General features: G+C 37.3%; 1 protein-coding gene across 1 annotated transcript in view; it reads left to right on the top strand.

Moving 5' to 3' along the window:
* The first annotated feature begins 4,564 nt into the window (after positions 1-4,564).
* Positions 4,565-14,556, top strand: part of CCDC141 (coiled-coil domain containing 141) — a 56,141-nt gene continuing 46,149 nt past the window's right edge. The window contains exons 1-3 of the mRNA XM_071747227.1: positions 4,565-4,847; positions 10,138-10,368; positions 11,844-11,966. Coding sequence (XP_071603328.1) covers positions 10,267-10,368; positions 11,844-11,966 — 225 coding nt within the window. The 5' untranslated portion in view covers positions 4,565-4,847; positions 10,138-10,266. The remainder of the gene's footprint in view (positions 4,848-10,137; positions 10,369-11,843; positions 11,967-14,556) is intronic.

Below are 14,556 nucleotides of genomic sequence, written 5' to 3' on the forward strand. Positions count from 1 at the left end.
AATTGCCTCTAGTTTCTGATATTGAGTATGTAATAGTTTTTGTTTGGGAAAGCTGGTTAAACCACAGATTACCTATCAAACTATAGCAAAATGTGCCACTGAGTACAGTTGACCAAAATTACCTATACAACTACTTTGCAGAGCAAAAAAGCATGGTTTCTACTTATGACTGTATAATACACTTAGCTCTTCTGAGGATCCTGACATAACACAAAACAATCTTATGCTGTCTACTCTGCTAAAATATTGTCACTGTCAGGAGGCAACATACATGTTAGGGTAGATTAGAAAATAATGAAAAGGTCTCATGATAGCTGGGGTTCCTAAAACAGAGTAAATGCTTGGGCAGCTTAGATATGTGTGACACTGAATAAGGCTTGAGGTATCTTCAAGGTAGAAGATACCCAAGACTTCTGTGAAGTCCTGAGAACCACTGACTATTTATTTGAATTGATCTAAATGCTCCCCACACAGTATGCTTATAGACTGGACATTTGAAAAACTTTGAGTCCTTTCCTTGTTCTTATACCTATATTAGTTGTAATCATCTGTACGTTACATAAATAAATTGAAGAGTGAAGCTTAGCTGTAAGAACTGTCTTTCTAGATAATGATGGGAAACCTGTTGATTGAGACATTTTAAATAGAAACAAAGCATAGATAAATACCTCTCAGAACCCCTAGTTTTTATTTGTTAATGTTCTCCATTTTGGCAGGAGTAATAATTTGTTAGTTTTGGTGGTGTAACTTTCAAGCATGGTTCACTGTGTTATGCTTGTTTTGTAGTGTTTGGATTGCCATCTCAATTTTGGGGTTTCTGCTTCCTGTTTGTTTCCTTAGCAAGAGTTGCAGATGCTGGCTAAGTGACAGCACATTCCCACTATCATTGCTGCCTTTCCAGGCATGCCTGGATTGTTCGTGATCATCCTTCCTCACAGGATCAGAGATTACAGTGTTCCAGTGGGCTGGAGAGTTCCAGTAGGATATTTCTCTCAAGTATTATGCTAGGGTTTTTTATTTTCTAAAAAGTTGGCTAAGTAGTGTCTTTTAGCATTCCATTCTCTTCTAAAGGTTTTTAGGCTACTAGGAAAAACAGTAGCTTGCATAGTGTCTTAACCATTTCCACAGGCAAGTTTGCTGCATGGTTACTTGATATTTGTTACGATTGTGGGATGAGATTGACTTTTAGAGACTTGGGAAGAAGCTGTGTTCTAAACTGGTACTAAGTGTAAGCTGTTCTCTTTCTGAGCCCCCTTGTATGCAGCTCTGCATGCCTCTCTCGGATGGTAGATAACAGCAAGCTGACCTCAGCAGCTAACCTCATTGTACAATGTATTCAACACATGTGACTGCTACTCCATGTATCTGTAGTGATGATGTGAATGTGATGCCCCTGCTTTCTGCTTTATATCACTCGCTGCTTCTCTTGCTGCTTCTCAGTGTCATCTTCTTCCTCTCGGAGGCAAATGTATCCAAAGAAACACAGTAATGTTGTCAACTGTACAGGAGTTTTATTCTTTGCTTGAAACAGTATTGAGAGGCTGCAGTTAAGTCCCATACTCAAATGAGCCTTATACAAATTTTTATTTCCACCCATTGTGTGTGGCAAATTCATTGGGTAGCTGCCATTTGTAGTCATTATTCCATGGTGCCTGACCCCTGAGGAGTCAGTCATTCATGAAGGAGTCAGGGCGTTTTTTCCTGCAGAACTGTGAACTATTGGATATCTTTTTGCTATTCACTGTTAGCTGTTACCTGTTCTCTAGGTGCTGCTTTGTCTTCGGGATCTTTTCAGAGGTACGTCCATATGTCTACCACTAAAATGTTTTCTCCACAAACAAAAGTCTTTGACAGAAGAGTTTGCAAGTGATCGAACAGACATTTTGGAGTTCCTTCATTGTTTCCAAAAAAGAATTTGCTTTCAGGATGAAATGGTTGTTACTGCCAGCATATGTGTTGGGATGGGATGACAGCTGCATTCCCTGCTTCACAGGGCTGCTAGGAAGGAAAGCACATTAATATTCAGGAGTGGGTGAGATGATGTAGTTGTGGAGATCATGCACACACCCAGAAGATATAAAAAGCGCAGCTCAAATAATTTTCATCTTAGAACACTGAGGTGATGGAGCTTTTCCCTATATGATGAGCAAAAAGAAAGGAGGGAAGACCAAAGTGTAATAAACACCATATGGTGAATTGCAAGAGTTTAATTTATGATGAAAATATTTATAAAAATCATGTGGTGTCAAGAGGGAGGCTATAAGGAAGTTTGGGAAGATGAGCCCATCTTTTGAAGGCAGTTAATCGAATAGTCTGCAAATGAAAGATGTTAGCAAAGCAAAAAAGAATAACTGAGAATATTTACTAAGTATCAGATCAAATGGAAAAAATGCCCAAACAAACATGTTGCAATGCATGATTTTAAGGAACCAGAGCAAAAGTAGACAGTTATAAAATATTAAGGATTTGCAAATACATTGCAATTATTATTTTAAATTTACTTGATGTACATCCCTTTTGTCTCAAGGCCTGAAAAGATGCATCAAGCGACACTCCAATTTATGGTGATTTTCAGATCAGAGGATGGGAGCAGAGTAGAACAAAACCTGCTTGCGCTGCCAGTGATGCCAGGGTATCTTCTCTAAACTCTCTGAAAAAAACTTGGTGTATTTTTAATGTGCCATATCAAAACCGTAATTTGAAAGTTGTTTTACATTATGTGAATTTCTACCTCAGCACTCTAGCAATATTGTTGTTGCCAGTGAGGACACTGTTCTCAGGCTGTAACTGATTAATATGATGACTGACTCAAATTAATATGATGACTGGGAACATATCCCACAGGACTCTGGATTAGTTTAACCCTCAATTTGTATCCTTCTGCAGACAAAGATGGTTATTGTCCTGGGTAAATGATTTTCAAGTGTGAAATTTGAGTTAATTAAGCAATGGGGATCCTTAATCGAAGCAGCTGACAGCAAAGTTTACTTTGATACTTCAAAAGAAGATGGTGTGAGAAATTGGGAAGTTAGTCAAAATGAAATTATTCCATGTTTCACGTTGACCTGGAAAAAGTATCCTGGATATCTTACTGGGCCCTCTGTGACTGATAAAGCTCTTGGAAAAGATACATTTGAGAAATGGACTTTTTTTTGAATGATTAATACTGATGCTGAAGGCCTATGGTAAAATATGTATCTGTAAAAGGGTCATAAAAGATTGCTTGCAAGCCTAAAAATGATGGGAAGGTCACAGTGAACTTAGTGATTTGTTCTGCAGCAATATTGCAGTTTTAAAGGGCACTCCTGACTGCTCATTACCTGCATATTAGTTAAGCTTTCAGAGCACTGTTTTATTACATGCAACCCAGTCTTTCAGTACCTTAGTACCCTTGTATCCTGTCCTCACAGCCTCAGTCGTGAGCACAAATCTGTTAACAGCCTGGTTCCAGACAAGCAGAGGGAGGGGAAAAAAATTTCAATACTTCTTTTTAACCTCTTCAAAGTATCTCACACAGTCCTGCACTGAGATGAAAGGGACAGACAGGATCTGAAACGTGCTTGGTCTTTGAGGTGCCATGATCTGAAAGAGGGAAATGTGTCAGTAGATTGTACAGAGGAATGCTCAGTGGTGTGAACCTTTGAGTATCAGAGTTACACAAGATGGCATTATCTTTTTTAACAAGACAAAGCACTGCTATTTATAATTCCACTGATAAATTACTTTTAAAAAATACAGTTCTAGAGCCTTGTTTTTTAACACTTAACATTCAACTCCCCCCTGCTTAATTTTTCATTTCTGGGTAAACTTTCCCAAATATCCGATGTTTAAAGTAATGTGCTGTTAGAAGTGTGTAACATACTTCTATACTTGTTCTAAATTTAGCTTTCTGTGAAACTTACAGCCATTTAAACCAACTCTTACAAACAATAGCAACAATGTGGCTTTAATGTTTTGGTGTGGTTATTATTATTATATCTATTTAATTTGTCTCCTGTTAAACAAATGACCTGTACTGATCTTTTTGCATGATTGCTGGCTGATTACTTTTGACATGATAGAACAGGGGTCTTTCACTCTTAAAAGATAGTCCTAAGAACCTAGTTACATTGATGTAACTGTCCTTGTTAGTAGTCTGTGTGATTTTTAATACATGTTTTTTATTGGCTTAATAGACATTTGTATGTGGAAACATTGAAAAATAATTAAAGAAAAACAGATAAAATAAATGTAAGTTTATCACAGATATTTGTGACATGTAGCAAAACTGTCATTGTAGTTACCTTATTAGTAGGAAGTACAGTTTGCAGCTTCCTTGAAACTAAGATGTAGGTTACAGTCTGCTCTAAGTCCTCCTTCTTTACAGGGAGAAAGGGGAGCCTGTCTCACATCTATATTTGGTGCAGAGCACATACTCAGTTCTGCTAGCTCACCGCATCAGGAAGGAATTTCAAATATGCCTAAGGAATTTAGTAACAGGAGTCCTGCTGGCTTTCCTTATGTGTATGGGCAAGGGAACACTGTAGTCTTCGTTAAGAAAAAAAACAAACAAAAAAACCCAAAAAACCCCCACCCAAAACAGTTCTCTTTCTCTTGCTGCTGATGGACCCTGAACAATGGACTAATGAACTCCATAATGTCTCTCCATTGAAAATGCTGGGCGACTGTTTTCTCCATTGACAAGCTTGCAAATGGGCTGACTAGTGTGGACATACCACCTAGGAGCTGTTAAAACTGCTTCAGTTTCTCTTCATCAGACCACACAGCTCAATAGGCTTGTGCAGGATTTGTTTTGAACAACACCCAGTGAGACAGAAATGTTGAGCTGCCCTGGGGGTGCTGATGGGGTAAGTCCACTCTCCTGCTGTTTCTGAGGAAACTGAAGTGGAGATAACCTCTCTGCCATTTCTTCAGTAAACTTAATAGTATATGCTGGTCTCTTCACCTAGGATGTGAGAGAGACGGGATCACTTTGTGCTTCACACTTGTGTGTTGTTTCATTGTTTCTGTTTTGCCATATTTACACTTGAATAGTGATCAAGTCACCTTTTCCAGTCATATTTATACTGACACTTTAAGGAAAGGTATGAATCCAGCTTGTATTTTTTGTTGGCTGTGACAGCAGAATAAACTCGCAAAGAAAGATTTTACCACATATACCATTATATATGTGTTTTGATTCGGAGACATCTTTTCAGATGAGTTGTTATAGAGGTACATCTGTTAATCAGTCAGAGCTGCTAAGGGCTTCAGAATAATTGTGAGTATCTGTGCTCCTCTCCCTCTCTTTCTATTCTTTCCCTAACATCTTTTCTCTCATCTTTCCCCAGTCTATTTTTGTATGAAACCTCCTCAAGATTACCTGCACATAAAGAACTTAAATATTTTTTCTTAGTTTTCTTTTTTTCCCTGCAGTGTTATGTTTTAAAAGGAAAGAAGGCTATTTCTGAAAATACTAATGTTTAGTGCATTCTCAGGACAAAATGTTTTGCTCTAGGGGTTCTTGTGTGGAGATCCCAATACTGCATTTTTCTATGCTGTCCATCTCGAGTCATGAGCTAACATAAGAAGAAAGTAGATCAGATGAGCAAGTTACCACCAAGCTTGGTTTCTTATTTCTGTGTATTTGAAAACAATAGTGGCAAATTTACATTCTTCATGAATTCAAGTGTTATGATTATGATGCCTCGTGTATAAAAATTTAAGCAGTTCCTATATATAAGCGTTCCTCTTTACTCTGTATGTATGTCAGGTAAAGAACAAGAAGACAATTTTTAAAATAAGAGATGGTAGAAAGAATAGTCTTTGTTTAGGTAACATTTATATAAAATTTAGAAGCTGGAGTTCTAAATTTAAAGGCTATATGAACAGTCTTAAAATAAGGGTGGAGTCTGAAGTGGTTTAACGTGGTGGTAAGTGCAAGTTAAATCTGGTTGATCTCTATTTAGTAAATAGTAGCTATCAAATTACTATTTTAACAAGTGCTAGGTACAATATATATTTTGTGGAAATCTAGGATGCAAAAAGAGGGATATAGGGAAGAAAGTGCTTTGGGACGAAAAAGTAGGACATAAAAAAATTAATGACCAGCAAACTAAAATGCTGTCATCTCTTCCTGTTTACTGTATGTTGGCTTTTTTTTTAACTTTGTTGTTCTTGGAGCCAAACAGTCATTTCTCTCTTATCATTGCACTGAATTAGGAATGTTAAACTTCTGGTTACTTGATCTCCAATACACTGTTGGTTTTACATGTAGCATCGGTTTTTTTCTTTGATGGGGACATAATAAGTAAGAAAAGGATGAACCAAAGAACTTCTGCCCTTGTTATTTTCTCTGTTTCATGTGACAATACTTTTTGAATAGCTTTTTCTCCTTGTGCTGTTTTCTTAGGACTGTATAGAGTGTCTTCAGAACTGGTGAGGAAGAAGCACTTCTTCACCCCCTTGGCCCTCACCACTGGAGCTGGCCACTCTTTCACAGCTGTTTCCTTCCAATTTCCTGGGACTACTGAAACTTCTGTTTCCATAGTGGCAAAGGTGGCAACAACCCACTTTTCAGGGACACCAGGGCCTTGGTCTGTTTTAAGGCTGTCTTTTCTTAAGCTCGTGGACTCTAAACTGACAGGGAAATGGCTTCTACCTGTGCCTCAGCCATTACTTACGTGAGGTTCATCTCATTTATCTTGGCTGCCTCTTTCCCTCTCTCTTGCAGATAACAATAACCTTGCTTTTGGGAGCAGGGAGGATTTCCTCCCCTCTGGGTACCCCTGCCCTGCCTCAGTACCTGCAGTAGCAGAACCTTTTTGCCACGGTGAGGGGAGCGAGGCCTCGCTGGGCCACCCCACACCCCTGGGTGGCTGGGGGGCAGTGGGAGGCCGGACCCTCCTTGGCTGTGGCCTCTGTCCAGATCCCATTGCCCCACTGGGGTAGGGACAAAGGGTTCTTTGCTCTGCCTTCAGGTGCTGGGAAGCCAGTTTGAGCCTGGTCCCCACTTGTCCTCCTCCTCTGACCCTGAGTAAAAGGGTTTTCTGTCAGCCTTCATAATGGGTTCTCTGGAAGAAACACTTCTTTCTAATTAAGTGTTAAAGGAAGAGATGGTATTAAAAGTTACTGTCCCCTGATGCTGCTCATGTACTTTGTGACCTCTGGGAGGAGGCATCTGTTTTCTGCCTTCCTCCCCCGGCTGCTAGTGCTGCTGGGATGGGTTTTATACTCAGTTTTGGATTTCAGCAATGACAAAACTTGGTTAGGATTCCAACCGGTTTGTCATCCTAGGAAGTTGCTCAACCAGTGTAAGGTAAAGAGGAGCCTTTTCCCAGAGAAATCCTCACCCTTGTACATGACTTCCGTGGCTGCACAGTCACAGCTGTTTGTACCTTTTTTCAGGTCATATGAAAGTCACCAGTTTGATTCCTTCCATTGTTCTCCTTTTCTCCCTTGCTGTGTATGCCTGTTCTCCCAGGAGTGGCACCAGGAAAGAAATTAAGACTTGTTACATTTACAAACCAGTCAAAGCCTCATGTCTTTGAGGCTGCCAGGCGTTAACTTTGTCTCTCCTAGAGGCATTATGATAGTGGACCGGCAGCTCCACAGCTCTGAAAAAAAAGGAACTTATCTCAAATAAAGATAGGCCCTTTTCTTATGCATAACTGTCAAAACTGAGATTAGCACATCTCCTTTGCCACACATGAGAAAAAGCTGCTGCTATGACACACTTCATGTTGAAAATGAAATTAATTTTGTCACATTTGCCTTCTCAAATCTTTTTTACATACAGTTGTTATAGATAATACTGACATTATTTACACTAAAGAGACTTGAGCTTTTATTTTGTTTTCCACATGTTCAGTGTCATTGTTTCTTATGGACAGCTGCTGAATGCAAGTTTCTCCTTGTCATTCTTACTCTCCTCTTTCACACAGCAGTAGCAAAGAGAAAGTATTTCCCTTTACTGGCAGTCTGCTTGCTTCTCTTGACTGCCTTCTAGCAGTAATTTTATCCATTTCAGAGGAACTGATGACAATTAGGTAAGTGAACAAGATTGAGAAAGGCATTTTTGTTAAATTTTGATTTCCTGAACTTGGCTAAAATGGATCATCATGCAAGGCCAAAATCTTCAGTTTTTGCACCCAGGGCTGTGCTATAAGGTCTTTTCTGACTCCTTGATACCTTTTCTCTGCTTGCTAATGTGATGTTTCCCTGCCTCTATCTTGTATGCTTAGCAAATAAATACAGTATCCCTGCATTTGTTATATGGCATTTTGAATGATTTCACTCAGCTGCTGCCAAACTTGTTCATGGTCAACTTCTTGAGTGGTGGTTTTCCACCATTTTCAGCTGTCAGCAGTATGAAAAATGATTCACCATTTAAACTGAGTGAAAAAAGGCTCCTGTATCTGGCTGCCCTAGTGAGATGATGGATTGGCCCAACTTGTGTCATGAAAAAGTGCACTTCTGAGAGTGCTGGTTGGTTTTTTTCCAATCAGTTTCTCCAGCAGTCAAGTGCTGTTTGTTTTTAGTCTTACCTGAAGGGTGAAACATCTGAAGTTGCTTTTCTTTTGGAGTGTTCTTTTTTTAAATCTTGAGTACCTGGAAAGCTTTGTACAACAGTTCTATCTTCTCTTCAAACTAAAATAGAGCAGTTCCTACTGTTTCAGTTTTGAGGTTTTCTTCAGGACTTCCACCCTCCACATTCTGTGTGGCCATTAAACTTCAAACATTTTGTTCAGCCATGCCTATTACACAAATACCCACGAGTCACATTAAAATGTGTATAATGTTCCAGTGACCAGGGGTCTGTGGGCCTCTCACAGGTATGACCAAGATGTTTTGGAAAATCATTTGATACGTATTCCCTTGTTGGCAGGTTGAGGGTTGATAGTTCTCTTCTGGCACAAGGGATGGGAAAAATGTTGTTTTGATTTGCCAAGCACATTTAGTTTAGCACAAACCATACAAAGGATTTCTTGATACTCTGTTCAAAAATCATGGTTCGAAGATGGTGATCAGATTAAGATTATAATCTGACCACACCTGGAGGAGCTGGGGTTGTGTGAGAATCAATAAGCAAACAAAAAAACCCCAGATTTTGACATAATCCATTCAATTTCCCTGTAACTACCTTAGGTTTCTTCTAGTCCAAAATATTTTAGAATTTGCTTCCAGATCTTGGTTTCATTGCAGATGTGTCTGTTCTAGTTTGCACTTAGCAAATCTGGTTTATATAAAAAATGTATCTAAATGTTAAATGTTTTAAACATATCAAGCTACAATTGCTTAGAGGAAATATATGATTTTAGTTTCTTGCATGGAACTGTGTTTCCAGAGTGACCTGGAAACCTGAACACCAGTGTCACTTTCTCAGCTGTTCTGTGGAAGAAAACCTAGCAGCTGTTGTCTTGTACAGTAGGCTACTTGTGGTATGCTCTGTCTTCTGGTCGTAGAATTAATATGCCAAACTAATACTGTGATATAAATGTGTCAATTGTCCTGCATTGAATAAAAACATAAGTGAAGTATAAATTATTTAACAAGGTCTTCCTTATTTTCCTTTGGAACAAAATGAAGACTGCAGAAATAACTTCTGGTTAAATTTAAAAGCAGATAAATTATTAACCTTGGGCAGGAATAAAACACTCATTCAGAATTCACACAGAGTACTTGGATTCCTTCTCTGGTTGTTACGGTCTTAAATATTTTTGGATTAAAAATCCCCAGTCTGTTTTGATTCAGCAACTCACTTATATACATGTTCATCCCGTTTAAATACTTCGACTTAGTAGAAGAATTATGTAAATCAAATATATTCAGTCATTATAAATGAGAAAATAAATTACTGGTAGAATGTGAAAATGGAGATTATATAGTTATATGCTTTGAAACCTCAAAACACTTGGTTTGACTGTACAGATTCCACAACAATTTTTTTTTTCTAGCTGTTCTAATTTGAGAATCTCTTTTCCTTTGGTTAGCCAGTGTCAGGTGATGTCCATGGAAGAAGCCCTTGACACTTCAGATGGTGACAAAAAAGAACAGCAGTTTAATGCTACCAATCCAGGGGTGTGTCAAATCTCTCTCAAGAATGATAAAGTCAATGGAGCTGTCTATTTTTAACCTCCTGTTCTTTCCTTTTGGCAGACTAATCAGTGTTAGCTGAGCTGTTTCACTGAATGAATCCAAGCAACTCTGTTGCTTACTGAAATGAGCGGTGGACCTTGCAAGTGATTGAAATCTGCTTTAATGCATGAAGTCCCAGTTTGAAACACAATGTCAAATGAAGCCATTTCAGAGCAGAAGCTTTCTACAACAACAGTCAGCTCAGTCACTGTTCAGGCCGGCGATGCCAGTATTGTTATAGCTGTACTTAAGGTAAGGCAGAAACTGCTAGCATGTCTGTTGTTGACTTTGCTGCTGCTCAGTGATATTTCTTCTAAAAAAAGTTCTGTGCAAATGAATAGTTAGCACAAAGTGATAAGGCAAGGCCACTTAATCAGTTAATATGTAGTATAGCTTCCTTGGAAGCTAGTTATTTTTTTCTGTTCATGTTTTCCTTTTGGAGTATGAGGTGTTTTTTTGTTATTTGGGGTTTTTTTGCTACACTCAGCAATAATTTTTCTTAATAAGTAGCCTACAAAATCCATAAATGCAGATTGTTGTAGTCTTTTTGTTTGGTTGTTTTTTTTATTTGCTAGGGGGGAAAAAAGCCTGAAGCAGATAATGAGAGGTTATTTTTGAAAGCTATGGATTCATATTCTTGTGTGTTTTAGTAGTCCTTGTATGTATATAGTTCTGTTTATTATAAGCACCTAAAGGCCCATTCTGTGAGCTTAAATCCTCACCCAACGCTTCTGCAAAATTTGAAATGGGAGGTAGAACTGGAGGCATAGGTACTGAGTCCCAGATGGAATTTATGGGCAGTTTGATTTGCCATTCTCCAAAAAAACACTAGCTTCAGCCACTAGAGTTTGCAATGCAGAATAAAGTGATAATGAGCTGGGCTGTCACCAAATTAGGGTGATTTTTCACGATGGGGTTTCCTTGGTTGTGATGATGGGAAGGTTCTCTCTTATGTCCTCACCCTTCCTAGGAGGCTGTCTACTGCAGCAGGGGAGTAAATTTGTGGTAAGGAGACTTAAGTTTAGGGTGAAGACTTTTTTTTTTTACCCCCGTGTGCTGTGAGAATCAGTCCATGTCACCTCTGGTGACATCACTGCTTAATTCCTTACCACCATCCTTAAGAGTTATGCTTCCCAGACTGTGGCAGTTCTGCAACAGTAAGGAGAGAATTAGCTATGCTTTGGGTTACTGTCAAGCTTCCTTTCTTTCCATATTCTCCAGAACACAATGGGACATATAATAGCCTATTCCAAAGGCTATTAAGTGTCCCTGCTGATACTTGTGCCATCTCTATTTATATTCAGTATATGGGTATGTTGGATCTCTGTGGTAGGAATAAGATTTAGGCTTATGGTTTTTGCATCTGCTGTAATATATTTGTACCTTCTGCCCACTCCCTCACCCCCAAAGTTTCCTTTAGCTATCTATGCAATCTTCAGTGGAAAGGGGAGATGAGTTTTTTGGCTCATTGTGATGATCTTACTCTCCACAGGCAAAACCAAAATCTCAGTACCTATTGGATAAGGCTCGAGTCTGGGATTTTCTTTTTTCAAATGAATGAAGCTTATATTTTATCTTCTGTGTGTACTTTCTGCAAATTAATACATTTTTATGGCTCCCTCTGCTCCTATGACTGTAGAAAGCATATGTGACCTGTAGGAGTAAGTAAAGGAAGGAAAGTTCGTGCTTACTGAAAGCTCAGAATTGTAACTGTTTACTTATCACAGTGTGGAAAGTGGGTGAAACTTCAGCTGGCTGAATCAACACCAAATTTATTAGAAATTGGAAGCAATCAAGATGAGACTAAAAAACTACTGCAAGATCATGAATTCCTCCTAGCTAAACTTAAGGTAAGATGTAATAACACCACACACAAACACAGGTAGTTGCTATAGTTCAGGTACAACAGTTGACATAGTTGTCTGGGCCTCTTGATGCCATGTGGTTGTTGGTTTAATTCTACATGGAAAAAAAATGTGCATAAAAAAGCCCAACTATTTTAAACACAGATGTTTGATGCTACAAAGAGTGTTAAGATGCCTAAGGAGAAAACTTGTTTTCTCATTTTGATGCGGCAGATGAACTTTTATCTGTAGACAATTAAGTTCCTCTGAAATCTTCCTCTGAAATCTGTGACTTATCTTAATATATTCCTCCTATTTTATTTATTTGAGATTATGTAAAAGTCAGATTCAAAAAAGCAAAGAGAATCTGGATAGAATCAAGTGCACTAGTGACTGTGTTTCCTCAGTCATTATGAATCTCAAATGTTAATTTAATACAGTATATAAAGAGTGTAATAGAATATGATGCATAGTGTGGATTTTGAGTAGTATGAAGCATAGCATTACCAAAAATCACCAAAACAAACAAACAAACAAAAAAAACCCCCAAAAACCAGAGAGGGTATTTCTGCTACCTTTACTTATGCAAGAGCCTCATCCTTATTGCAGTCAGGGCTGCACTCAGGAATTCTTGGAACAAGCTGTTCTATCCTCTTTGAACAATTCAGAATTAGTTAACTGAGTTCTTACACACTGATAACAGGAAGAAGTTGACTTTTGTCTTCTAATTGTAAAAAAAAAAAAAATTTAAGGGTGAAAATAAAAGATAAAATAGTCATGATCTTTAAAATAGATGTCCAAATAACATTTTACTATTAAATCAAACCTTGAAGTATGTATATATATATATATATATATATGTGCATAAATATATATATATGTGTATAAATATAGATATACTATCAGGAATAAATACTATTTTTTTCATGTTTTATACTTGAAATCGCAATATTTAGCATTGATTAATGAACATTCTATAAAATTAATAAGTTCAAAAATTAGTGCTTTTTCCTCAGTATTTGAGCTGCAACAATACAGGACTGCATTATCATTATAATTTGTACTTACTGTGCATTTTGCAGACATGATGTTTTTTTGTCTTACAGTAAGCTGTTAACATTTGCCAGTAATTATTCAGTCTAAATTACTAAATCAACTTGTAAAAGGTTTTTACAAGAGTGATGCTCAGTCTTTGAAGTACTGATTATAGTATTTTTTTCCACTTAGCATTTGTAGATGAGTTATGTATTAGTTATGTGAAGATGCCTAACAAGGTAGTATCCTTTCAGGCTGCAATGTTTATCGGCATAAAACTTTAGTTACTTATGAGAGGATAAAAAAGAATTTAAAAATGCAGAATGGGGAGAGGTTGAAATGCCAACACAGTTGTTAGGTAGTTTTTTTTTTTGATGGTGTCCAGTATGCATAATACTATTTCATCTTTTACCCTTAGTGAGCAACATAATTTTGTGAATTTTAACAATACCAAAGACACAAATTGATTGTTGTCCCAGCTGCAGTCTTAGTGCAATTTTTTATTCTTCATTATTATTTTCACTGACGACCTTGTACCAATTAAGTCCATCAATTATAGACTCTAGCAGCTCTTCACATGTTTATTTTTGCTCTTCATTAGATTTTGGCTTATGGAATGCTTTATCAGTAGTTTTTAAAAAGGTAAAGATGAATTTAAGGTCTTGTGCTCAGGTAAAACTTGCTTCAATTCTATGGCAACTTTGTGATATTTTATCTCAGGTTTTCCTATCTTTTTAAAACACTTCTATGCAACTGAGTAATGCTAATAGGGCATATAAAGCATTTATGAAAATTAAGGCTTCTGTTAAATTATGAATAACCATTAAAAAAAGGACATTTTGATTTAAAGTTTCATATTTATTACAGTTAATATTTATATTGATGAAGAACTGAATTGCTTCAATGATAAAATTATATGAATTTCAAAAGTTGCTAAATGCCGTATTAACTTCATTTTTTTAAAATCAGCCCATAACTTTTAAAAAGAAGATTAGAAAATTACACTATACCAAGGGGAAAAAAAGGTAATTATTTTTTATTGTGATTCAGAAAGAAGGGAGGATGGAATACTTCTGGGTTTTAATTTTTGAACTATAAATGCTTTACAAGTAGAAAACTTGTAATTAAAAATTGCAGTCAAACTTGTAATTAAGAATTCTTTCACTTAAATCCCCAGGAAATAGACACAATCTTTTTATCTTGTGAAGTTTTCAGGCACCTGAATTTAAACAACAACAGTGAGGCCACTTGGAATTGTTTTTCTATTTCTCTTCTATTGTTATATTAAAGAAAAAAAAAAGGCATATTTCCTGACAGATACCAGTATTGGATAAACATATGCCTACCCTCTAATCGGTACTGGTTGACAATTGAAACACACTTTGCAGACTGGAAATAAACTGAGGGTTTTCAGGGACTCAAGCTGTTGCCAAGCCTCTTAAAGTGGCTTGAAAGTGAAGGGATAAGAATCTTATCAATGGTACCAATTGTGAAAATTGTGAAAACTCTGGGTTTTGTTTATCCATTGTCTCTTGAGGATAGTTAGCTGCCCAGAGAAGCA

The sequence above is a fragment of the Heliangelus exortis genome, chromosome 6, assembly GCF_036169615.1.
Source record: "Heliangelus exortis chromosome 6, bHelExo1.hap1, whole genome shotgun sequence".
Taxonomy (NCBI): domain Eukaryota; kingdom Metazoa; phylum Chordata; class Aves; order Apodiformes; family Trochilidae; genus Heliangelus; species Heliangelus exortis.